Source organism: Vidua macroura, chromosome 1 (assembly GCF_024509145.1).
Source record: "Vidua macroura isolate BioBank_ID:100142 chromosome 1, ASM2450914v1, whole genome shotgun sequence".
NCBI lineage: Eukaryota > Metazoa > Chordata > Aves > Passeriformes > Viduidae > Vidua > Vidua macroura.
This window is the reverse complement of record NC_071571.1, coordinates 95,007,864-95,034,836: the sequence shown is the minus strand read 5'-3', so window position 1 is coordinate 95,034,836 and position 26,973 is coordinate 95,007,864. Positions and strand designations below refer to the sequence as shown.

General features: G+C 36.8%; 2 protein-coding genes across 4 annotated transcripts in view; one reads left to right on the top strand and one right to left on the bottom strand.

Moving 5' to 3' along the window:
• ZNF236 (zinc finger protein 236) overlaps positions 1-5,124 on the top strand; it is a 74,072-nt gene extending 68,948 nt beyond the window's left edge. The window contains exons 32-33 of the mRNA XM_053985453.1: positions 2,771-2,947; positions 3,387-5,124. Coding sequence (XP_053841428.1) covers positions 2,771-2,947; positions 3,387-3,514 — 305 coding nt within the window. The 3' untranslated portion in view covers positions 3,515-5,124. The remainder of the gene's footprint in view (positions 1-2,770; positions 2,948-3,386) is intronic.
• Positions 5,125-6,818: 1,694 nt separating this feature from the next.
• The window catches only part of MBP (myelin basic protein), an 82,823-nt gene continuing 62,668 nt past the window's right edge, over positions 6,819-26,973 (bottom strand). Inside the window, exons 3-10 of one of the 3 annotated variants that reach the window (XM_053984579.1) lie at positions 25,468-25,898; positions 22,164-22,187; positions 15,712-15,738; positions 13,202-13,309; positions 12,690-12,725; positions 12,092-12,124; positions 11,005-11,127; positions 6,819-8,622 (exon numbers count right to left, since the gene is read on the bottom strand). In XM_053984579.1, the coding sequence (XP_053840554.1) occupies positions 8,566-8,622; positions 11,005-11,127; positions 12,092-12,124; positions 12,690-12,725; positions 13,202-13,309; positions 15,712-15,738; positions 22,164-22,187; positions 25,468-25,898 (839 nt within the window). In that variant the 3' untranslated portion in view covers positions 6,819-8,565. The remainder of the gene's footprint in view (positions 8,623-11,004; positions 11,128-12,091; positions 12,125-12,689; positions 12,726-13,201; positions 13,310-15,711; positions 15,739-22,163; positions 22,188-25,467; positions 25,899-26,973) is intronic. The other 2 variants (XM_053984588.1, XM_053984597.1) reach the window with 2 other exon arrangements.

Here is a 26,973-nt window from a genome sequence, read left to right as displayed (position 1 = left end):
ACCAAGTAAATTTCTTACCTCAAATATTTGGAAATTAAAAGGAGGAACAGTAAACTTGAAAATTCATGTGCTTCACTAAGCTGATCTGTATTGTGGGACTGGCAGTACTGCAGTGATAATAATAATAATAATAATAATAATACTACTACAGTGAGTGCATGAACTTGTGTCTAAAGGTTTGTCAGCCTTTGAAACAGATTAATAAAAGCATATTTTGAAGTATTGTTTGAAATGATTTAAAAACACTGGTTATGATCATCCTCAATCATATAGAAGAATGTGCAAATGAGAGGTGTGCTCAGTGATGTTAAACAAGGGATAGGTTTGACTGCTGATGTTGACTGCTGTATGCAGTACTTCATTGCCACTGAGCTACTGGCACAGGTCATCTGTTTCTAATGCCAGTGCTTTTAATTTGTTTTGTGCTCTTTTCCACGTATTCCACTTGTATTATTTTCTTCAACAGTTAATCTATAAAAAGTCTATACTGACTTCTCCTAGGGAGCACTCATTTTCTGTGATGTAAGTGCTTTTCAGGTTGCAGCTTCTGCCCTGCTGTAAGTTAAAGGCTGTACATACGATGATAGCCCAGCTGCCCTCCCTGTCACCTTCTGTGCCTGACAAACATTCTTCTTAAGAACATGAGTTCTAAATATAGCAGTCAGTTCTCTGAAACACATTCTTTCTTTTCCCTACCACTGCTACCAAGAAAGAGCTGTCATGGCTGCTAAACATAAACAAGACAGTGGAAAGTTACCTGTGTTGCTACTAAGCTGGAGGGGACCAATGAATTTGGCTGGATGTGCTGTAGAATAAGAAGATTCCCTCAAAAGGGTAACTCTCTCTTAGAGTGAGTGCACCAGAGTTTTCTCTTTCCCCAGCATGAAGCTGGTTTGTGGTTACTGCATTAGAAAGAACATTCTGGTTCTACTGTGGGTAGGAAAAGAGAAGCAGGAGTTAAAACGCAAGGAGATTAAAATACCCTCAATAATTTGCTTTTTGCAAAACTGATGTAAATAACACAGACTCTTGAAAAAGTTATTGCCTCCTAGTTTAAGGGTTCCACAGAATATGCAGGAAGCAGGAAAAATGACCAGTTGCCATTTTCCATGCTTAGTTTCATTTCATGCTGCTGCCCCATTGTAATAGGCACAGAGCAGTTCAGGGAGGCTGAGAACAGAGCAGAGTCCCTTTATTGATCTGTTTCTCATAAATCTTCACCATCATAGGAAGAGTTCTTTCTGTTTTGGAATGACTTGTAATTCACTCAGTAAATCCTTAGATATTTTTGGGTTTCTTGTACTAGGAGGCTCATATGCTAGACTGTAACAGACCTTGCTAAATTCATATTTATTTTTGTCTTTCAGTAATGACAGGCAACAGTAGGTTAATCTATGTGATTGTAATTCTTTCAGAAGAGATTGTTCTTTTAGAAATCACTTGAGACCAGAAGAGTGGAAATGTGCTGCACAGAAGTGTTTAGATGTATGCATTTACATAAACTATGCTAGGAAAGGTTAATCTAAACCTAAACCGACTTGTTTCCATAAAGATGCTGTCCTTGTCTGTGAGAAAGTGTTTGTGATTTCTATCTTGACTAAACGTTTTTAACCATTTCTAATGGGTAATATCTACTGAATCAATGGCCAGAAGGAAAACACATTATTTCTCTGAATAGCTCTAAATATCTTGTTATTTAGGGTTTATCAGTGAAGAGTGGTTTGCTGAAATGTTGAAAATAAGGGGGAAGCAGTTGCTTTCAGTTCTACCGAAAACTGTGTAGTAATCCATTACACCAAAAAGGCTATTCACCTTCACGGAATTAAAAAAAAATGGAATCAAAAGAATTTCAGGAAGCCTGGATTTCTCTTCAAACTAGTGAAAAAGTTGTTAACAAAAATAGAAAGAAAATATCTGTGCTTTAAAGGACCTTCTGTTGATTGTCTGAGAAGTTGGATTTGGCATGCAGGTGGGAACACTAACATAATGAAGGGAGAGATATATTGGTCCTGTAAGAAAGAATTTGGGAAAATGTTTTTACTTGTGCTTGTGCTTTATTGTGCTAACTAACAGAAAGGAGTATCTTAGAAAGTGCTTTTAGAAGTCCATAATTATATACAATGTGTTTGTCAGAGGCTGTGGTGTTGAGTGTTGAAGCAAAAGTCTGGTTTTGCAAAGTAGGTATTTTTAAATTTTAAAATACTTTTAAGTTAATATGTTCTTGTGTTTATAGTTAGAAATCAGTAGTATTCTGGCAGAATTGGAACAATAAGTCTCTTTTGGTGAGATATGGGAATCACTAGTTGGCATAGGAAGCCACAAGATCCATGTAGAATTACCAGGACACTTTTTTGTTAACATATTTGACTTTTCAGTTTCTTAAAGGCATCAGCTTTGTTAATTCTATACAGTGCTTTATCTGCATTGCTCTTCATGATGCAAAAAGTTGATGGTTTCCTTGAGTACAGAAAAGTCAAATTGGTAAATTGATTTTTTTTTTTTTTTGGTACCTCTGTTAAATAACTTATCTAGGTTATAAATTGGATAGGAAAGATAATATCAGTGATTTAGGACTTATGTAACTATTCTGACACTTAATTTGAGATTTTTGCTGACAATGTGGAGCTATAGTGCTGTTTGGAGAAAGTCTCAAGGAAAATGATGATGTCTATTTAATTTCTAGATCATCTTGATAATTTTTACTGAATTCCAAACTGTATTTCAATCTAAAAAGGATAAATTAAGAAGTATGTTTTTCTTTCTTATAAAGGGGAGCGGCCATTTCAGTGTACACTGTGTGAAAAGGCATTTAACCAGAAGAGTGCCCTTAAAGTCCACATGAAAAGACACACAGGAGAGAGACCTTACAAATGTGACTACTGTGCAATGGGATTTACACAGAAAAGCAATATGAAACTGCATATGAAACGGGCTCATGGTTACACCGGTATGTAGAGCATGGTGATAGTACTGCCAAGGTCAGGAATCCATATATTTTGTTAGGAGAGCACAGAGCATTTCCCTTAAGTTATTGAGGAATCAAGCACTGATAGCCAAAGACCACAGTTGATGAGATAATAGTTGCACATGCAACCCAAAAATCAGGTTGAAACAGCAATTCATTGCTTTTTATGGTTCCTTGTTTTTTTTATGTGGAGCTCTGTGTACAGAAATACAAAGTTCAAAAATTATTCCAGGAAAGCATATATTGTGTTAGCTTTTTAAAAAAAAAATTCCAAAACTATCTGATGAACTTACAGTATCTGAAGTAATTTCATAATACTGTTCACATCATGATTCCTTTATTCCCAAGTGCTATATTTGTCTTTTTCTTACACCATATGTCAAATCATACTCAATTGACTTTTTCTCTTGTACTGTGGTAGGTCCTGTACAAGAGCCTGCGAGTCACCAAGAACAAGAAGGGGAAGACATTAGTCGTGCTCTGAATTTAGAAGAAGTGGTACAAGAATCTTCAAATGAATGGCAAAGTATAGGCAATGTTTTTCGATAACACCTTGAAATTTGAAAGTTAAAAATATTTCTGGGACTTGAACTCTACAGTTAAAGCTTCAAGCATTGAAGAGACTAACAATAGAATAATATATTATAGTTTTTTTAATTATTTACAAAAGATACCTAAAAGATGAATTCTTTTTTTTAAGCTTGTAGAAGAATATTGGGAAAACTTCATTTAATCTGTGCTAAGTTGTCTGTGAATCAATGAACTCAGGTAATAATGTATACAGTTTCATCTTTGAATTCACAGCCAGTATATCTATTTAAAAATAAACTGGAACTTTATATCAGAATAGAATGATTCCCATTTTTAATGGAGATGAAGAATAACTTCACAGGAAAATCATGAAACTGTCAGTCAACTTTTTTTTTAATGTGTTTAAAAATAATTGAGATTGGAAACAGTGTTACAGTTGATGATGCATGCAGTATAAAACAGTGGAGTTTTGCCTTTTTTTTCTTACAAGGCACAGGAAAAGGCTGTATTTCTTTTGAAAGCTTTCTTTTTTAGTGCATTTTGAGAATTTGTTGAAAAAAAATAAAATACCATGAGCTTTTCTTGAGTTAAACTCTTCAGAGGGAGCATGTTCATTTTCATTCCAACCACAGAGGCAGATAGATGTTAGTTTCTACAGTAAAAGTCTTGAGGTTTTGGACTTGGCAATAATTAATAAAGATCCAAATGAGAGAAGGTTCCAGTAAAAGCCTCTGTTGTTGTTTGCTGTACTGGGTCAGCAGGTACTGTGTATCACTATCTGTGGAAAACAGCCATATACTAAATCTGTGAGGTAAACAAGTACCAGTTTGTGGTAGCAGTGAGAAAGTTAGATGCACACTATGTCACCTATACTATACAATGTTCCCCAGTGCTGTAAACAGTTACCGTTTTGATTCTGTAAATTCCTTATTATTTTCTTTGTGGATTTTAGAAATATGTTACATTTATTTGTTGTTTAAGCCATTGTTTCAGCAAAACTACCTAGCTGACTGAGTATTGCTTTCAAAGGTGCCACTTGTTAAGTATATTCATAGCAAAGAAACACTGGAGTAAAAGCATAGTTGTCTTTTAGACATTCCAAAGACAGAAGCTGTTTTCTTATTTTTGCCTTGTTCTTTTGAATTTTATTTATATGTGACATATATATAGATATATATATGTGTGCTTATATATGTGTATATATATATATATATATATTTAAAGTTTACGAGCCTCTGTGTGGCCGATCAGTATATTTTGTAAATACTAATCCCAGTTGCAAGGAGTTCATCTGTTTGGTTGCCACAAGTACTTCTAGATCAGTGGTGGATATGTTGTACTACAATAAAGACCTGGACTTTAATTTTCTTTCTAAAAGATAATTGTTCTCATATCCAAAAAGGTCTTTTCTGTAAATATTGTCTATACTCTGTCTGTGATACAAATTAGTTATTTCAGATTGCCAAAGCAAGAAATCGCTGTTGGTTTTGATAGGGCATCTCTTAATTCTTTTGTTAACTGTTCAGCATATGTATATAAGTTATGTAGTTGGTGACATGAAAATAACACTTTTGTTATGTGGAATATTTAATTGAAAAACATGCTAAATAATATTACTTTTTTCCAAATTCTGTTTCGTGTATTTTTTAAGCATATGATTCTGGATTCTAGGAGATTGGAAAAACTGTTTGCAGAAATGCATATTTGAATATTAGATGTGAAGAATAAACTCCTTCCAGCAGTGCCTTCCCTTCCAGGCAGCCTGTGAATGTTTCAGCTGTTAAAGAAAGACATTATATTTTGCAGTTGTCTGACCTCATGGATAGCACACTGTTTATCTGTAATAATATAGAAAATGTGCTGTGATGCATGTACCATGTATGAAATTTTTTCCCTGTTATTTCAGGGAATACTTTATAAATGCACAGAGGGCTTGGAACTAGGTGATCTTTAAGGTCCCTTGCAACCCAGACCACTTAATGATTCTGTGATACTTGGTACACACGACCTAAAAGCTGATCTCATGAGTAAAAAGATGGTATTTTTAAGGGTCACTTCTCAAAGTGTTATACCTTGGTTAGAGGCAGTGAGTCTGTTCAGCAAGCCTTGGAAGTGTTAAATAAACAGTGTGAGTTATGGAGTCAGCTGGCATTTTTCCTGAATTCAGTTTGTTACTTCCAAGTGCTGTCACTTGGAAGTCCTGTCAGCTACAGTAATAGACTTTTAAAAAATTTCTTTTTCAACATTGTATTTGATTTGCTTCCCTGCATCCTCTTCACCTGTGAACTTTCAAGTGTCTTGACAGAGATTTTTATAGCCTTGTAAGATTGAGTTGGAGCTTTTCAGAGCAGTGTATGTGTTGATGTTCAGAACAAATACAGACACGGCAACCAGTAGGTTGATATTTTCAAAAGCAGTGTTAAAGCAGATGCATTATGTAAGGAAGCAGAACTCCTCTTTTTCTGAGGGGTGCTTGATGTGTCACATTGTATAGTGGGTAAGTGGACAGACCCTGTTCTTTCTGGTTTAACGCAGTAGTAGGCTTGTGCTAGCCTTGGGGTTTTTGGCTTGTGTCTGCTCACAGTTTCTTTTGGTTTATGTCCATTCCTTGAGAACATTAAATTACACACTGCTGGTATTGGCTGTGCATTCTTGTTTCAGGAAAAATCCTTTGCTTACAAATCAAATGGCCATTTAAAGTGCTGGTTTTCATCAAAACTACTAGTGTGTAACTAAAAGAATAAAATTCAGGCTAAGTTTTGATCTCTTTTCGTATTGGTAAAACAATGTTTTCAAGTACTGTACCTATTCCTTTAGAGGAAGTAAATCAAAAAAGCCACTTCGACCCTCTGGCAAAGATGACTGAGGGGAAAGAAGAGTGATGAAGGCAAGGAAGACATTTTGGTTAAATTCTGTTACTCTACAATGCAATATTTTGAAAGATATGTTCCTCTAGGTTTTTTACTTTAAATAATCTTTCACATTTTTGAGGGCTGTTTGCACCACAATTGTTCATGAAGGGGGCTGGTTTTTATTTCCTGTTCATTGACATTTTTTGCCTTGCAATAGCTGTCTGGCCTGTAGCTGGCATTCCATAATTGTTGTGTCCTATTGTCAACCTTCTGGGCCATGTAATGTCACTAGAAGCCTGTGTGCAGGGTCCCAAGGTGTCATTGTGTTACTTTCTAGTATCTGAACATTATTCATAAACTCTGGGAGATGGTGGGAGGGGAATAAATCAAACAGACCTAAATATATATAAGTATATATAAATATATATGTATATATCCTTTTCCTTTGTAAAAAACAAAACTGGCCCAAGTTTCATTTCAAGTTGATTACTTTATTTCAATAGTGACTATTTTTAAAAGCTGTGTTCCCATAAGAACAATACGTGTTCAAATTAAATCAACTATTACGTTGCAGAGTAGACATCTGAATGAAGCTACAATAGAAAAATACACATAGCAACCAACAAAGGTAATAGATGTAATAATGTGTGTATACGTAATAATTTTGGCAGTTTTGTTTTCTTTAGTCTCTATGTATTTTCTATCATCTCATCTTCCATTGCTTCATATTAATGGACACTGATATAAACCTACAATAGATTTAGATGTGAAATGTAAATAACATATATTTATAGGTAAATTTTACAGGGCACTTATTAGGAATGCTGTTTCAACCTAGGAAGCACTAACTGTAATCTACAGTGCATAGGCTAAAACTAAAAAAATAAAATAATTAATCAGACATTTAGATGACAGTTTGAAGAAATTGTAAGTTTAAGTAATAAAACAGTGCAATTCAGAAGAGCCTTTTACTTCCCTAAGTGTGGTTGAAAATACCATCTCCACACATTGATTTTAGTAATTTGTGAACAATTCATATCTAAATCTAACTGAACTATAATTTATTTCTACGAGGCAACTACAATACAACAGTTAAATGTTCACAGTAGTTTACTATGAGTTTGCTTTGGTGCACTGCCCTTAATAGGCATCCAGGTGTTACTCAGGCAAAAGATGAGCCAATCAAATACAACACTGCTGCAAATACCAAGAGAAAGATTTGAAATTCTAATGTGAGATGTGCAGGACTATCTGAGATACCAGTACTGATGGGCTTTCTTTCAGAAATTAGACTTTTTTTGTTTATATGCTTATTTTCTTATTTTACTGCAAAGTTAATGCTATTGCAGCAGAGTTTATGTGAAGCACCAGTGACGTCCAGTGGTCATGGGTGCAGTCTTAGATGTTTCTCTGGGAATATCCCTTGTTTTGTAACATTAGTCTAACTCAAATTTGAAATCCTCTTTCTCTCCCTCATCTACTCTTTATTCTAATGGTTTGGACGCAATGAGCAAATCATAGTATGGAAAGAATTTCCTTATTGCTATTGCTCCACATCGTATTGATTCTTCAACATCTGCCCCCTCCCACACTTCACATACCTTGAACTCCCAATGTTTGATAAACCTTTCCATGACTGCCTAATCCTGTTATGAAAATAAATTATTCTGTGAGTGAGAGAAGGAAGATTAAAACAAAACAAAAGGAAAAAAAAACAAACAAAAAGAAAATTTGGATAAACAGTCCTTACAACTTCTGCACATGTTGGATTTTTTTTTTGTTGTTGTTTTTAACAGCAGTATCTCAAAAATTCATTAACAGCATTGCTCAGTATCAAAGACATTATAGCTCTTTATTTGTAATTCTGATGTTCACTAAAACGAAACCAGAAGGGTTGAGCTTAAATTAGGTGCTTGGGAGAAATAAAGGAGTCCAGCATACAGTTAGGGCATCCTGAAGAAGAACGGGTAAAGTCAGAGATCTTGTTACTTCACATAAAATAAGGAAAACATCTAGCAAAGCTACTATTTGTGTTCCCTCCATTCAACTGTTGCTCAGGGATTGCCAATAGAAGTTTGTATCATCTACTGCATGCAGAACCTAATTGGCATTAAGTAATGGATTGCATCTATCTAGGTAATTGTGGCAGCTGTTACTAATTTTAAGGCAGTTATATTATGAAGCAGAGTACTGATCCTTGGATGGCATCTTGGAGCTTCAGCGCCTAGCAATGGGGGAACCAGACCGCGATCCAGGTCGGGACCCAGAGCCTCCCTGTGGAGGGAGAACAGAGTTGTATTAGTTAGAAATTAATACATATTTGGGTTGTGCATTGAAGAACATCAACCTGTTGTAAGTATGACAAAATTTTAACTACTATCTAATGAAAATAGCCTGCAGTTTCCTCTAGTATGTCACTAAATATTACTGGGATTTTTCACTTTAAAAAGATTTATTTTCATTGATTTTCACATAGGATTAATTTGCTGTCATTAAATCTTCCACAGAGGACTAGACAGTCTCTCATTAATAACTTTTAAGTGCATGTTCTCATGTTCTTACTCAGGCCTTCCTAACAAAAACAATTTATTTCCTTTGACAGCATGGAAAATTTCATTTTTATGAACCCTGTACTGTGTGTATACTTTAAAACAAGTCACAAAACAAAATCTCCAAACCTTACATATGAACATGCATATGAGATGTAATAGTGTCACATCTGAAAGAACTGAAATTTAATAGTTTCATTCTGCAGTAAATTCTCGGTGTTATATCAACATGAGGCTTATATGGAAAGACACAGATACAGGAGACAGACACAGACACAGGACAGGAGAAAGCTAAGAAAATATAAAAGGGCTAAAACCTGCCCTATTCTTAGAAATAATGAGAAAGTGTCAAACTGTGAGGAAAAAACTGTGACAATTCATAAATCTGCACTTGAGAAAAGAAGCAGTTTTATAGCAAAGATGATTCAAGCTGAAATTCTGACATTCAATTTTTTTGAATTCGAGATTAGACTAACTTGGTATCTTGTTCCTTAGATTTAGCAACTCTTCTATAGGCAAATCTTGAAAAATGCACTTAAGATCACAAATGTGAGATGGTGTGGTAATTTTTACTGTAATCAGGTGACGACTGAACTGTTTACTTAAAAAAAAACCCATGTGTATATTTTGAGACTTCATTTTCTTCATTTATGTTCTCATCTTTCAGTGCTGCCTCCTTAGTTTTACAGAACTGTTACAGGAAAATTCAATCTAATTCATTAGGTAATTTTTTTTTCTTTAAAAGATATCTTAAAGTATGGATAACTTTTTTATATTACAAGACTGTTGACCTATATGAAGAAACAGTTTACATGCCTCCTGCTGTAAACAATAGGTCTAAATCAAATAGGCATGAATAAAACTCATATCAAAGTTCCAGAAATTATAATGGCTGGGAGAAGGCTATCTAAAAAGCACATACTGGTGTATGTATCTCTCAGCTATATATATAAAAATCTAAGCTAGAATAGCTGTGATGAATATGCAAAAAAAGGGGAATGTTAAATTTCATGAGAGATCATTAACGCGTATTTTCAGATGTTGAAATTATGAAATTTTACAAATAATGAGAGTATACAGCCATGGAATAGTTGATGTACCTGAACTTCACTAAAACTACCAAGTGTACAACATGAAAATAAGACTTAAAATGTGTTTGATTTTTACTTTGGCCTCTGAAGAGATCATTCCTTTTCTTAAATTGCAACATAAGAATTCCTACTACTTCCTTGAAGTTTTTGTGCTGTCACTTCTTGCTGCATATATTTGGAAAACAACTGTATAATGGGAGATATAAAGCCTAAACTGTTTAAGAGAGAAAAATGTGGTTTTTGCTGCAAATGAAGGCACTGTTACATCTCCTGTGGAGGAGAGGAATAGTAAGAGTTTGAAATTAACAGCTCTGCTAAGGATCTCAGACCTTCTGACTTGAAGTTAAGATGACTGCTGATGGCATCTTCATGTTCTAATAGTGCACTGGGTGATTTGTTATGAGTGAATTCCCTGCCAATATTCATGTGGCTGTGCTGTGACTTGAAATGGGGAATTGAACCAGATTAAAGATAATCTGACCTAATGTTTATTTCTAACATGACAGTTTCCTAATATGCCCCACATTGTGGTTTCATAACTTTCGATATTGACATATCGTAGGAGTTCTCCCACCTGGGGTGGGAGCAAGCAGGGACTGCTGGAGTTGTTACTGCATCCGAATATGTGTCCAGCACTACCCTTCTGCAGTTTCAGTTCTCTTTCATTTTCACTATCCTAAATAATTCAGCGGCAATGAGCTGTGTCATCTCATTTTTCTTCTGTTATTTCAGATCATTTTTGCATTCAGTAACAACATTAGTCTTGGTCCAAGTCTTTGTGAGACATTGCTGACTTACCTTCTTTCCTGATGGCCACTAACTGTATTTTTACCTTTGTTTTCTATCATGTAAGTAGTCCCTAAGCCACAAAATAACCTGGTTTATCCACGCAAGTCTAATTCTGTCAGAAGCTTTAAGGAAATATGGTTGTTTCAAACATGGCAGGTCCCGAAGAGGTTTGGCTTCTCTTTTTCCCAGGTTAATTTTTTTGTACTTAAAGTTCAATTGTACTTTACCAGTTTAAAGATTCTGGAAAGAGTGCCCTGGCCCTCATGATAGGATCCCTTGTGTCCCTTATGAGCAGATTTATGCTCATAGAATTTTCCGCTTCCATATCCTGGCTTGTGTGCTTCACCACCCTGCAAAGAAAGATTGTCATGTATATTGCAAATTATCACATTCAAATTATCATATGCACATTGTAGTCTTTATTTGTGATCACTGAAATGTAATACTCAAATTAGGAATTTGGAGGTTGTTGCAATAAAACAATCTTTTATGTAATAAACAAGGATAAAGGAAAATGTTAGGAAATTATCTGAATAGATTCAAATCTGAGAGAAGCATCAATCTGTAAAAAATGAATTTATATTCAAGAATTAAATACTCAGAAGGTTAACCTGTGTGAAAAAACTTTAAATTTCATGAGTTCTAAGATGTCAAACACATCAGCTAATATGTGGTGTTCTGATAGTGAAAGAAATGCTTAATGGCTTGAAGGCTTTGATATTTTGTCTTAAAATGCCAGTAATTTACATGCCATCTCATATAAAATCAAACCTGTGGTAGAGAAATAGAATTTAATTAGTTGTGAGAGAACTGTGGGAAGAACTTGTCTAGGAATTGCTTAGGCAGATCACTTCTAACTGATGGGAAAGGTGGAACAAAATACTGAGGTTAGTAACACCATTAGTTTTGCAGACTGTGTAAAAGCACTTGCAAAAGTGGAATAAACACCTATCTCATCCCAGCCTTCCCTCCCATTTTGTCCATCCCAGGAAAAGAAAAACGCACCAGATGGATCTTCCGGAAACCTTTAAAGGAAGAGAGCTTTGCCATGCAGTGAGTTTTGCTCCCTTTGTGCTGAAGCAAAAGAAATTACTGCTGCAAGGGCTGTCAAATTGCAGGATAAGAGCAAGCAACACAATTTTCATCTTAAAGTGCTGTGGAAGGAGGAAGGAAAGTGGAACAGGAAAAGCAAAATAGCAAACTTGAGACAAAACAAAATTATCACATTGCTGCAGCAGCTTGAGGCAGTGGAGTAAGAGATGCTTTGGCCTGGTAAATAAAAGGGCTGTTACCGAAAGCACGTTCATCACCTACCCAGCTAAATCTGGTGAGGGATAATCCTCTTCCCTGTACATGCAAGAAATAGAAACAATGACATGGTGATCACTATGGAACACAGCATCTGGGTCTGCCATACACAGAAGAAGATGAAAAGATAGCCAAGATTATGAAATAATGTCCAGATAATGAGGCAGGCAGGAGTTGAGAAAAACATTTCATTTCATGAAGCAAAAAAAGGCAAAATTGTTTATTGTAATTACTGGAACTGACTTTACTAGCCACAGTTTGTCAGTATTACGTATTTCAAAAGCCAGCTGAGTTCAGTAAAAGGACAGACAGCTCCTGGTTGGTGAGGCTTCTTTGAAAGCATTACCTATTGTTAGTTCATTACATAAAGCAATCACACCATAAATTGAATATAAAAATCCCAGCAAATGGCTTCAATTAGTCATGTACGAAGTCAGGAAGTGCGTGAGGAAGAGAACCATGGCTTAGGCTCTTGCTTTAAATTTAAATATCCCTGTGATACCTGTGGACTTATACTTTGTGCCATTAGGGACAGTGAATCAGGCTTGCAGTTGAATTAGTGGGAATTAGCCCATAAATGCCTTGAGTCCCCGAAACTGCTTACCTTTGCTTGCATTGGGGGTGGTGTACGGGGTGAGACCTAAAAACCAACACGAAAGAGTTGTCAAACGAAGGCAAAAATATATGCCAGAAATCATCAGGCCTTTTGCACATTATCCATGAGCTAAAAATGGTAATTGCATTGAGAAGCTCCTCTGCTGTCTTAGGCTTGCCTGGAATACACTGGATTTATGTCCATCTTGAAACAGTAATAATTCCTGAATCCTGCCAGTGTTAAAGACACGAGGACAAAACCCATCTATGGTGAAGCTGTATAACTGACATGGTTAGCATTTGACTATGCTAATGGGGGTTCACATGCTTTTTTTGGTAGCATTTCAGTATTGTTTGTCTTCTAGGTAAAAATTATTTTTGTATGTGAATGGCATAATGAGCTCAAAAGGTACAGTACAATTTGAGGCTTGAAATAAAGGGTAATGATTGGGGAGTGTTTGTTTCCTGATGGATTCTAAAGAAAATATTTAATTTTGGTGCATATGAGGAGGGGAGACTTACAATGTTCTTGAAGAAGTGGACTACAGGGTTGTCATCAACAGGCCGGCCATGCTGAGATCTTGGGGGGATGGACCCGACGTGGTGGCTGACCCTGGCTGCATGTATGTCCTGAAAAGCAGAACAGGCACGTCACCCAGCCAGCTGGGAAGGACAGCTTGTCAGCCATGGCATGAAGAATAATTTTCAGGAGAGAAGAGAGGAGGAATATGCCTTGGGAATCTACAGAGATTGCCCCCTACAGTTGTCAGTGCTGTGAAATGGCAAATACACAATATCTATAGGGCACATATGTTGTGCATATATATGGATGCACCTGTTCTTGATGTTACAGCCCAGTGTGGAATTAAGCCTCTTACTGGAAAGTTCAGGTAGCATAAACTTTGTAATTTTCCTTAAATATGATTTTTTTCTTAAGTAGGATCATAGACTGTGATTTTAGAAAATAAACCAAAATGGAAAAAAACCTTAAAATAATATTGGCTCATTCTGCATGGGAAAGCAGGAATAGATCGTGTATCATTTTTAGTTCCCAAAGACTTTGTAACACTCATGAGCTGCAAGAGCGATGTTATTTTCAGAATGAAGGAACCAAGTGAGGCTGACAATTTCTATTTCAATAGGGCTTTCTATTTTCAGAAGGGCTTCCTGAGCAGTAGTCCAAATGAATTCAGATATGTGGTTTATTACACTGATTTCTGTTGGAAAAAAACTAACCAATGCAGAGAAGTTTGGCTGATTTTTATCACGGTTGGGTTTTTTCGCATGCTGATGATATGTGGACACTTAATTGTTTTAAAAGCAGGCAAATCTGAATTTTGGATCTGTGAGCTCTCCATAGTGTCAGGTAGTCAGTCCTGCTTATAGTTCTGCAGCAGTTTCTACTTGGTTGCTAGTTCCAGTGTTGCCAAAATAGCCTCTGCTGCTGTGATTAGGAAGAGAGAGTCAGTTACTTCAGTCATGGCTTTGTCTTCTTAATCTATATTCAAATCACCCTTTGAAAGCTGCTGACTGTCTTGTCTTTAGGATAAATACCATGGTGTTGCAGATCTGGCAGGCTATGACTTGCCACAGGAATGGAGAAAAATTGAGATAGTAAGGTTTTAGAATCTAGACAGGTTTGAGTTTCTTGATTTTGGCGTTCTTACCAATTATTAGGTGCTAATAACTTGGCTTATTGGAAAGGTTATTGTGCTATAAATACAAAGTTTCTTCTGCCTGCAGTGCCAAATGTCATCACAGGCTTCAACTGTCTCCTGTTTTAATGTGTATGAAGCAGTAGCAAATCTGAAGTAATTTTCAATGACTGTTCTGGGTGAGTTTCCTGGTGTTTAAAATAAAGTGCTTTCCATTCATATTGTCATCAGCAAACTTCATCTATCTTCAGAACCTTTGATATTATTATTTATTTGTGACAAGTAATTTACATGTTGTCGCTCAATTCATTGTTGAAATTACTCTTTCACCTCTAGTTTTTTCTTTCAATTTTTGAACTCCTAGGGAAAGATAACAAAATCCAATGGTGTTTTTCAGAGACTGCTTATGTTTATGTAATAACTGATATTTGTAGGTGTTAAAAGGTAAATTCTAATGGGTTTGAAATTAAAAAAGACATCTGATTTATACTGCTACAATGGGCTACTAAGATGGTGTGATATAAGTGGACCTTTTTGAATGAACTCAATTTAACAGTTACCATGTGTTTCATTAATGCATTCAGATCATCACTGTTAACCTTTCAATATGTTTTAAGTGCTTGGCTTTAAATAATATTCTTGTTAAAACCTTATAGGAATAGCTTGTTAAAACCTTATAGGAATAGAGAAGAGCAACTGTGTTTTAGGAAGGGATGTAATTTGCTTCTTTTCTTCTTTGTGTTACTGCTCTCTTTCACCCAGGGGCTGCAATGAGTTCTCCCCACACCTCTTGCAATGTTGTTAAGAATTTCAGTCTTGAGAGCATTGCCAATAAAAGGCATCCTTGGCGTCCCTATTGATGCATTTTGAAATGTACTTGCCAAGTATGAGTGTGAATTCAGAGCCCTTGGGTATTCGTGGGGAAGTTTAAAATGGAGGTGCCTCTGTTTGTGCCCTTAAAAAAGTTTAAACATACAATAGCACTGAACAGTAACAGAACAGAACACTCAGCTTTTCCTGTTCCCAGTAAACATTAATGAAATGTTTGACCTCAGTTAAGGATCTCAACTAAGTCAACTCTGCTGCACCTTCAAAAAAGCCAAAAGGAACCCTAAAGCTGAATGATCTTAGTAAAAAAGATTTACTAGTACTAGAAATTTAAGCAGTAACTGGGAGATCTGATGACAAAAACATAGTTTTCAACTTCACTGTGAAACCAACAGTTTTAAGGATTAATAATCTAAATAAAAATTTTTAAAAATACACATAAAATACCCGCAGTTATCCTGTAATGGGAGTGAATTTTTTTTCTTAAACACATTGTGTTTTTGTCTGGTGATGCACAGGAAAGTAGCATTGTTTTACTGTGTCACCTACCTTGGTAGTATGGTGGTATGTTGGCCACTAAGACAAAAAAAAAAAAAAAAGAGAGTAGCTGTGAATGCAGTGCAAAGAAAACATGCAGGTATTTTAAGTTTCAACATTAGCTATACATTGGAATTGCATTCCCTGTGTTAGCCATGTACTTTCACATCAGACTAATTACATTTTACTGGCACAACTTCTATTAGTACCTTGTAAGAGCTGTTAATTAAAAAATTAATTAAAATTAATTTGTTAATAAATTAAAATATTAATTAATAATTAATAAAATAAAATTAGTAAATTATTGTTAATTAGTTAACATTCATTAACTAACAATATGGGCTCCATTTGGTGTTTTGTGCAAGGTTATTACATTTCCAGTTGACCTGAAGATACCCAAGTGTGTGTTTGTGTGTGGGTATATATATATATATATATATATATATATATATACACATGCTTTTCAGTGTTGTGCAACAACTGGCTTTGGGTATAAAATGGATACAGTTAAGCAGTTACAGGTGCTTTTTTTTCAGTCATGAAAGCCCATGAAACCCATCCTTTTGCTTGCTATAAATGGGATATGTCAGCTCTTGAAACTCAGATGCATTAGGGGACACTTTTAAATGCATATTATAATCTCTCTGAGGGCTCTCATCCTCCACAAGAGGAATGCTTATAGCTGAAGATTCCATATGCATGTAAATAGCTCTAACTCCTCATCACTCTGTGATATTCATTTGTGCCAATAACAATATTAAGATACTTTTGGAGTAGTTGAATTTACAGCTTTTTACAGTTCCTTTTGGTATCACTATTGTGTGCTTTTGTTGCATACTTTAGAATGTGAGGTGAAAATCTAACAACATCCCATGTTGTTTCTCTACTGGCAAAATCCATACATATAAAATATGGAAATAGCTGATTTAAAATGCAGTCAAACCAGGTAAAGATGGAAAACAAAGGGCTTTTTTGTGGGTTCAATGGGTTTCATGGTTTCCAACAGCTTTTCTTCACAAGATACCTAACAAGTTGCTGTGCATGAATTTAAAAGATATCATACAAAATCCACACATTTCAAACTTACATAGACATGAAAATTGCATTTAGATTGTCTTAGAAAACCAAACTGTTCCACAACCTGTAGGTTGTCCATAATGCTTAACCACCCCCACTAAGACATTTGGAACTGTAGTGGTAGACTAAAATTATCCTTTAAGCATTATGTGATGAACACCATGCTGTTCTGTGGGAAGAAAAAACTGAAAGTTAACAGGCAATTTGTTACAGGCAATCACTCAGCTGATTTTGTGTTAGTCCTTGAAATGGACTCTGAATCCAAACTCTTAATGAAATTCCTATCCAGGTTCAAACTGAGGTAGTCAGTATGGCTTCTAACTATGTATGCCAAACAGGAATTGACATGCATCCTTTCAGTAAATATATATGCTTTTTTTCTTTCTTATTTTAATAATATGGAAATCTATTATATAATTGAATTAGAAATCTTCACAGGCACTTGAATACAGAAATTACTTCATCTTGGGATTTGGAGGGGCTTTGTGTTCCTGGGCATGGCTGACACTTCATCAGAACCTTCCTGTGCTGCTACCCCAGCTCTCACCAGGCAGTAACAGAATACACAGCCCATGTGGGATGTATTTTTCCATGTTTATTCTGGGAGGAATGTAACTTCTGTGAGCATGCACTGCTCAGTCAGAGCTGTGGTGGTGTTGGTTCCATCTTTGTTCACGTACAACCCAGGCAGCAGTTTGCTCTTGGTGGCAGTGTTTGTCCCAGGCTGTTCATGACTTGCTGATCTGTTACCAAAGGCAGTGGGAATGCTGATGTCTTCCCCACTAGCTGATCTGGTGATGACATTATAGTTAATTACCTAATTCAGCAGGCTTTTAAAATCACTTTAGGAAGGATGAGCCACACATTCTTGTAATGGTACTGTTAATTTTTACTAATGTGGAAGTTAACACAGAAATTAAATTACTTGCTCAAAGGTATAGAGGAGAATTGGCAGGAAGAGGGATGTAGAATGCAGGAGATTCTGCCTTTCAGGCTGGTGCTGAGATCAATCTTTGTCTAGAAATAGGTGATGAACAAAAAGAGGAAGAATTCTTAGCAGAATGACAGGAATAACAAACATGGCAGTGAGCAGAGATGACTGAAGAGTAAGAAACACAAGGAAGAAGAAGGAAAGAGTGGAGAACACTCCCCAATCAAGAGAGGTGCCAATCAATAATCCAGAACCACATTTCTCCATAACCCTGTTACCCCTTAGTGCCTTGATGATTAGTGTTCATAAATTAGCAGGTAAAAGAATTACTGGGCAGAAAAGAAGAATGGGGGCAGTTTTTCAGGAGAGTTCTGGTTCATGATGGGTCCCAAATGGGAGACCAGTGCCATCATACCTTCTGGGTTTTTCCCTGTGTCCCGTTTATTCCATTGTTGTGACACTTGATAAATGGTTTCAGAGGCAAAAGCCAGTGCTTTAATTTGACTTGGCTTTTTTGAGGCATTTTTTCTGCCTAGCATGAATGATTTTATTCAAATATTCTTCATGATCGAAGTTCTTTATCTGCTTGGACATAGTCTCTGATGCATACTCAGTATTGTTCTGTTATTGTTCAAGATGGTATCAATGACATAGATTAAACTTTGTTGAAATGATCCGTAGTTTGGGTCGGGGTTTTCTTGGCTAGATTTGTTTTGGATTTTGTTTGAGAATCATTATTCCAGCAAAAAAAAGACTTTGGCTAGTAGGTATTCTCCAAGTAGCTTCTGCTACCACCAAACTTCACAGCCTTTAGGACTTTACTGTACATGGGCAAGATATGGAAGGCATCCTGCGCTGGTATTCACCATGATCAGTTTCTACTGAACACCTGCATATTTGGTGGAGATGCATCTGTTTGCTGGTGTTGCTACAGCAAAACAATGTAACATTATGGGGTATGGGTATGGCCATTGGTAAGAAAGCAGTAATTTATACAATTTTTAGATGTCCTGTTCCCTAATATTTTCATGTAGTCATGAAGGTAATACAATAAGCAAGATGGGAATTATTTAGAAAACAAAGCTATAAATACCAGGTGTACACTATCACTTTATAGCTGCTGGCCAGAAAAATGTTACTACAGCCTTGATTTCTGGAAATCTCAGATTGCACGCACTCACCCACCCACCAAATATTTGATCAGTTCTCAACTTTGAGGGATTGGCCCAATTCTATTTCTTTTCTGCCTTTAATAGGTAAGCAAGTGACAGGCTAAGCTCTCATACAGGTTGTTAAAAGCACTATTGCCTGTCTCAGCATAACTTGTAGAGTGTAATATCAAGCAGGGTTTACTATTATGAAATATTTAGACATGGCATGGTTAATAGGATATTTCTTTGAAAGAAATACTGTGGTAAAATTTCCAATAATATTGTTAGTATAAAGTGGGGAAGATGGACAACTCCAAACCTGAGGCTCATAGCTCAGTACAACTCCAAAGTACATTAATTGTTTGATGTATCAGAAATGGAGAAGTAGATGCATCATAAGTAAAAGGGGAAAGATTTGTTCCTTACCAATATTTTTTAATTGATTTGTAAAGAATTCAGTAAAATCACCTGAAAATGGCAGTGGACGATTTCTTGTGCAGCTCAGAAATGAAGACAAGTAACTTTGGAGTGTAATGTGTCTTAAATGGAGACCATTTCAGGAACATGGTGAGATATTTTGCATCAGTAAAGAAGTTGAAAGCCAGCAATATGTCACTAATGACAGAGGTACAAAACAAGGTCAGGGACAAAAAAAGTAGTAACTTTTGCTCTGGTTTTCTGGCAGCATTTACCATTGTGTAATCTGAAAACAGCTGAAGTACAGTAATTTATTTTGGCATTCTAGGATGGAAAGTGCTAAGGATAATGCAGTTCTTCAGTTGCAAGGAATGTGATAGAAAAAAACAATACAGCAGATTTTAATATAAAGCAATTTCTTACTTATCAAACTGCTTCATCTGCAGAGAAGTAAACGTTAAATTGTTCTTAGGCAGAGAACATCCTTGTGCTAAATTTTTAACAGCTTTATTTGACCATCCCTGGCTGTACATCCCTGCCTGGCCCTTGCACTTCCTTAAACAAACACCCCCCCTCTGATATATGGTTTTAAAATTAAATCCAGACCTTACTCTCAGCTGAGCTGAGGGGCCATGCAGGTGAACAAGAGAGGAATGGCTGGGAACAGCTGAGGCCAATTCCCACCAAAAGATCCCAAAGCTGCCATCACTGCCCCTCCACCAGCTCTGCCATCAGGCTCAGGTCCAGGCAAAGAGCACCACAAGCTTTAAACTTCACCAAGTGCTCGAAAGAATACCTGGAGCTCTTCTACAGAACTTTCATGCTCTTCTGCATGCAACTTACACATACTACTGTTAACTATTGTATCATATTAGTGGATAGAAGACTCTAGAAATAGTCAAGCAAAGACTGAAATAAAAGATCCTGTTGGAAGTTTAATGAAAGGGGGAGACCTTTTGCTGTGATTAGAAACAGAGATCCTTCAAATGCTTTAGTTGATTAATTTGTACTTTAGCCTGAACATGTTACTAATACATTTCTGAATGTAAGAAGCACAAGATCATATAAAAAAAACAGTAAAAGCAGCAAAGCACACAGGCATTCTCTGCAGACATGATCTCCTCTTTAACTTGTAAAACAAATCAGCAAACCCCAAATACTTTGTCCCATTTCTAAACAAACCTTGCCATGCAGCTGATGTCAGGTGAGCACAAAGCATCACTAATACTTTACCAAAATTAATGCTTGCACTTTGAAGTACCACTTAAAAAGCATTTAACCTAGTTCAATTCCCAAACTCATCTAGTACCTTGTAATAATTACTTCAAGCAGTAACTTCCTTGAAAATGCAAGTTCCAGTGCATTAAATAATGTGTTAATTATTAGGCACAAATAACATGTGTATGGTCATACAGGTGTCAAATGAACACATCAAAGTCAGTCCCATGATGTTGGCTCCTAGGCCTTTCACTTCTCACATGGTGTGTGTACTCACCGGTTGTTATTTCCTTGTTTTGTACAGGTGATTTTTTTAAAACCAGGCAGATCTAAAGTAGTCTGAGGTTCTACCACTGCACAAGCTAAATGAGATTCAGACTGCAGTCCTGTTACACTAATTAATTTTTAGGTATTCATCATTCATTACTACCTGCTACAAATGAGAGGCCAGATTCAGTTCCCATTATCATTCAGTGAGAACATCAGCTTCAGGAGCTTTGGTTATTCAAAGCCTACCCTTTCCTTCCAGAAGGAAACTTCTCCATTCCCTTCTGTCCAATGCACTGTTCTAACTGAATTTTGCAGAAGGACACGCAGACTTTTAGTGAACTAAAAACCTGTCATGTACAAGTAGTAGTTTGTTGCAGCTTCTGTTAATGGATTAAAGCATTTAAAATAAATTAAATCATTAGTACACTGGTTTTTGTGATGTAAACAGTTTAATGAATACATAAAGCACATAAAAAGCAAAAGATTAAAACAAGATTATTGTTACAACCACTATAAACTCTATACATTTTTTTTACAAGCATACTGCTTGCACAGCAGGTTTTCCAAAACAGTGTATCACAAGCAATACCACTCCCTGAAAACTCAAGACTTGGAAATTAAAATCACAGTAAGTATTTACTTAAATCACATCATATACTAGTCAGACTAGCACTGATTTAACTGCTTTTCAAATTCTTCATGGTGCTGTAGTATACATTAAAGCTTCCACAGGAAATGTGAATAGAGTTCAAGTGCAAAAAAAAAAAGAAAAAATATTCTAATTAATTTATCTTTCCATGGCATCATTTAAAACTGTGGTTCTTAAACTTTTTGCCTGTGCATGGTTATCTCAACCTTTTTTGTAGATCCCCACTCCAGCAACTGCTTAGCTCAGGAGTGAGTTTGGAACTGCTGATTCAGAAATGCTGATCCCAAACCCTGGTTCTGCTCAAGTTGAGAAGAACTTCATCCCAGTGCTGCTCCTGCCTTGTATCTGTCTGTAGCATGGCGAAGCCCCATCTCTACATTCCATATTTCTTGCACTCAAATACATAGAAACTGGGACGGAAATACAAAAGCAAGGGCTTCATTCAGGCAACAGGAGACTGTTACAAGATTGCATAAAAAACTGAAGCAAAATGTAAAAAAGAAATTGATTTAATCTTTCACTAAGTCTTGCCTCACCTATTATTTACTGTCACTCACATATTTTGGTTTGCTTGATCTGTGTCACAAGTGTAGTTTAAAGTTTAGTACGTTAATGCAAAATGTTAAACCAGGACAGAAAAATTCTTGTTTCACAATCCAAACTTTAGTAGAAAAAAAATAAAATCATAAACAAAGGATTACAAAAGCATAAACAACTGCATCAAAGAAACAAAATAGCCATCAGTACATACTGAAGTTGAATACAGGCTCAGAATCTAGGAGGCACAAAGAACATTTGATTGTTTTAACAAACTTGCTTAGACAAATATTCTATAGATTAGAAATGAAATAATTTATGGTTATGCTACTCTCTCTTACTTGCTATTTAAAATGTCTGCACCACAGTTTCTTTCTGTCATAATTTTAAATTCTTTTTTAATACGATTAAATTTGAGCTGTGCACAACAACAGTTTTGTTCCAAATATTCTACCTTAAAAGTTTTTCTTAAAAGTACAAAATTCAAGCTGGTTTTAATTGAGATTCAGCTATCCAAAATCTTGATGGGACTGGGGGAAAAATGGCAAATGCACTTGCTGCCCCTTAGAGGAAAAGGAGTATTTCTGTACATTCCAGTATTTCTATTTTTAACAACTCCCATGGAACTCCCATGCAATTTAACTTCAGAATTGCAGAGCGGGGGAGAACCTGCTCCACATGAGAAAAGGAGGCCATGAAACAGTCCCAGCATTGTTCCTACCCCACCTTTCTGGACACAATAGTGAATATTATTCATTTATGTACTTCTTAGCTATGGATGCAAGAAGAAAATGCCTCCACAAAGAATTTATAATGTGTTTTGCTTGAATGTCAGCCCTAAATCTGTACAAAGAGCAAGTGTTGTCTTTGCATTCCAGTGCTTGCTGGTGTGGGTAGTTGAGATGCTCCCACTGAGGCATGGGCTGGTTGAAAAAGGAAGACTGCAAGAAAGGCAGCTGCAGAATTGCTTTGAAATGCTTTAAAATAAAGAAAGAAAAAAGTGCAAGCAGATAAACAGTGCAGCTCTAGGAACTTTTCAAGCCTTTGAAATTCATCCTTTAAGGTGCTTTTAGTGGTGTCTTATTTACCAAAGACCTGCTTACTTAGTAAAGTCTGGAATACTGCCAAGGGACTTCACTCTATTACGGCTGGTCCATGAACACCTTCATCATCTATCAGTGATCCTCTAAAAAATTCAGCAAATGGCAACAACTGTTTAGAGTTTAAGCCTGAATGAGCCATCTAGTTTTCCTCCGTCTACTCTTGTATAAATAAATGACACCACAAGCCTTTCTTGATACAAGAAACCAAAAGGCATTGTTTCAGAGGCTAAATAAATAATAGTTGAAATGACTGTCTGTGCCACTTGCTCAGTACTTGCCACACTGAAGCCCTCCCACAAGAGAGCTTCCTAGGAATGTTTTCTAGGACGTACATCAATATTATCATTGTGTGGAAGAGTGCTAGAGATCCTTTGGCACTGGAAGTCCTAATGTGATGGACTTTTGCCAAAATAATTCAACTTCTCTGTGCTTCCAGCTCAGATCTGCAAATCAGGACTCTGTAACACTACAAGTAGTCGTTCTTAAGGGGAAAAAAAAAATCCCAAACAACTACTTCTGCTTGGTAAAAAAAGTCAGAATTGTCCATAATTCTGTTCTGTTTTGCAGACATTTAAGTTCTTCAAAATAGCATTTTACAGCAGAGATAAAAGACATGATCTCCTGTCCTCTTATACATAATTACATCAAAATCTATAGAGAATCATTGCAATCATGTTCACACCAAAGGATAAAATACAGACTTTGTACAGCTTTCAGACATTTTTTAGTCATTACTCCTAAAAACTGAGTTGATTGGTTTGATTTATTGCCAAGCAGGAATGCACATACCTCTGTATATTCTGTATGCAGAATCTAACTTTTTGGTATTGTTGCCTTGGTGTACAAAGAACATTTCATACACTATTTTTCATCGAGTAACACAGTACATGAACAAAACAGCAAGAGTTGAGCTGGCCAACCAGATTCCAGAAAATAGCAGCTGGGAACAGTCTCTGTTATTTGCAGTAACAATAAGAAAAAAGGTTTTCTTCATGCTCACAGCAACTGCTTGTGGCATTTATGAACATTACGCACAGGAACATTACACACAGAAACGTTACTACAGAAAAAAATGCCTGGCTGCTAAATCTTTGTCATTAGCAATACAGGCCCCAGTTGGTAAAGGTGAGAAATAAAAAGAACGAAACATCCAGCTTGCCAGTACCACCCGTTAAGTGTGAGAAGCTTCTGGTTTTAAGTTTCTTGAGTATTTTTCGTCCAGTGGTCTCTACATTACAACAACTCTTCAGGGAAGGGCTATTACACATTGTGCTTCCAGGTGTGGAGCTGTGAAAGCCACTGACAGCCACAGCTGTGGGACCACCACACATCAGTTTTACACCACAGGGCAATTTGTGTCCTGTCCCAGTGCAGCACTGAGATACAGCACAGATCACAAGTTGGAACACTGAATAGACCTCAAAGATTGTCAAAGGATTTTCAAAAATTTGGGCTCAGCCAGCAACTATGAATGCTGTTTTCTGCAACACACAACTTAAGCAACTACAACAAATTCTGCTAAAAGAAAAGTTTTACAGCCCTACAGCAGTTCCATTTGAATGCTTATGTAGTGTGTGGACACACAAACACAAGACTTCACTTATCATTTACGTGGCAAAAGGTACAGTGAAAACATCTTAAACTTTGCCACTTGAATAATAGTGAACTAATATGCCAGCTGTATAATTTATCAGAGGAGGCAGGTATCCTGGAAAAGGGAAGAATGTAATTAATAATGCCTTGTTTTTGAATTGATAGTGTAGAAATGGCTCGTTATGCAATTTCTAATATGAAATGCTTGGACTTGTCAGAATAAAGCAGCTGGATTATTTTGTACACCTGGGATTCAGGATAATGTCTGTCAAGCCATCTCCCCGGCAATGCTGTCAACTGACCTTAAACATATTATTGCACAAGCAGGCTGAGAATTTGGCTACAATTCCTTTTCTAATGTCTATTTCCAAGTTTGTCCCTCAGTTAGTGCCAAGATATGTAGAGATCATCTTGCATTTATTATTTATTTAGTGCTCTTATCCAGCTCCCTTTTGCAAATATTTAAGAACAAGACACAAAAGCAAACTGAAGTTTCTCTAAATGGCACAGCATAGAAATGCATACAACACACCACATTAAATGCCCACAAAAATCCCTCCCGGTAATGTTTCTAGAGCCCCCTGGATTTCTAATACTCTGTGTTACTACCCAGAGTAGCTCCTCTTGTTGCCCAGATCTTTGCTTTTTTTTGTTGTTGCTGTTTTCAGTTTAAAGCCAAAGCATTATATTACAAGTACCATCCCGCTGGCTAGTTCAACTCTTGCCTTATAGCAGCGAGACCTTTCTTTCAGACCCACCCTTCCTCTTTAATTGTACTGTGTTTTGCTGTAGCCTTGCAGTTCTCTATTCCTCAGAGCTCACCTTGCCCGAGCCCCGCCGGGGAACGTGCCTTTCACCTCCAAAGAATCTGCCCAGCGAGTCAAGCAGGCCCGAGTCTCTGTGCCGTGGGGATCCATGTCTGGCATGGTCTATAGTGCTCGCAGATGCCAGTTTTGATCCGTGCCGGAAAGAGGAGCGTTTTTGTGAAGCCATCAAATCCGAATTCTCTGAAGCTGCTGCACTGTCCTCTTCGATGGTCTGTAGCTCGTCTGACTCTGAGGGCCGATCTTTGAAGGTGTTGTCTTCTCTTCCTGGGGCATCTCGGGAAAAGAGGCGGATCAAGTGGGGGCGACCAGTCCTGTCAGCTGGGTTGGCCTCAGGCCAGGCATTCTTCGGGTCTGCTGTGCCTTTGGAGTCTGTCACCGCTGGGCTCTTCGTGGAGGTCCCATTGTTCTGGTTCACATCTGCCTCTCCTGCAAACAACAAGGATGAGATATGAATACAGGCCTGTGAAAAACAGCCCTGGAACAATGCTGCTTTCTTCCCCTTGCCTTGAGATGCTCATTTCATACAAAACCCTTAATATGTGCAGTTGTAATGAAACTATGTTCTCTTCCAGCCTTAAAGAACATTAAGTTATCTTGGAACTGAAACCAGAATGATGTTCTCACACAAATTTGCAGTAGTTCTAGGTGATTTTCTGTGTGTGTGTTTGTAGGTTTTGGTTTTCTTTTTTTTTTTTTTTTTTTTTTTTTTTTTAATAACACATTTATAAATAGATTGATAGCTTACTTGAAGCATAACTGAAACTAACTTCATTTACATGGAAGGCTTGTGGATGAGAAGGCTTTCAGTGAGTAATCAGAATTCCTGTACTTTCCCTTGAGGACTGCAACTCTAATTATGTCATCTTTCTCCAAAACGGGGAAAAAAAGTAATTACAGTGACATTGCAGATCTGTGCTTTCACAAGTGCACGTTCCCTCTCCACAATGTCAGAGCTTATGGCCTCATTTGGAATCCCTCACTGTAACTACAATGTGGATCAAACAAGCACAGTGAGGGGAAGGGTTTTTCTGCCCCACTATTGAAATTGTCCTCATTTCAAAAAAAAGAGCACTAAGCTGCAATTTCTGCTTGGCCTCTCATGACAGTTTTTGTCCATGTATGATGATCCTGGCACTCCGGGTACAATGTCCTAGCACTGATGCTGAAGGCCTAAGGCAAAACTGTCCGATTTGTATTTAGTGCTTGTGAGAATTGACAAGAAAAATTACCAGCAACTGACAATTTTTTTGGCCAAGAAAGGTGTCAAGACAGACCCCTGTGGTAAGTAAAATGCCTGCTGCCTTCTCCACAGTTGTGTTCTGATGCACCTGGTAAAGCAGCTGAGAAGCATCAGCTGCAACACACTTAGCCCTTCCTTCCCCTGTAGTAGCTCCTTGTATCAGTGACAGAAAGATTTATGGAGGTTTTTATGGTCTACCATGACTCCTACTGTTCTAAAGGAAACTGCACCCACTGAAGAATATGACTTATCTCCAAGGAA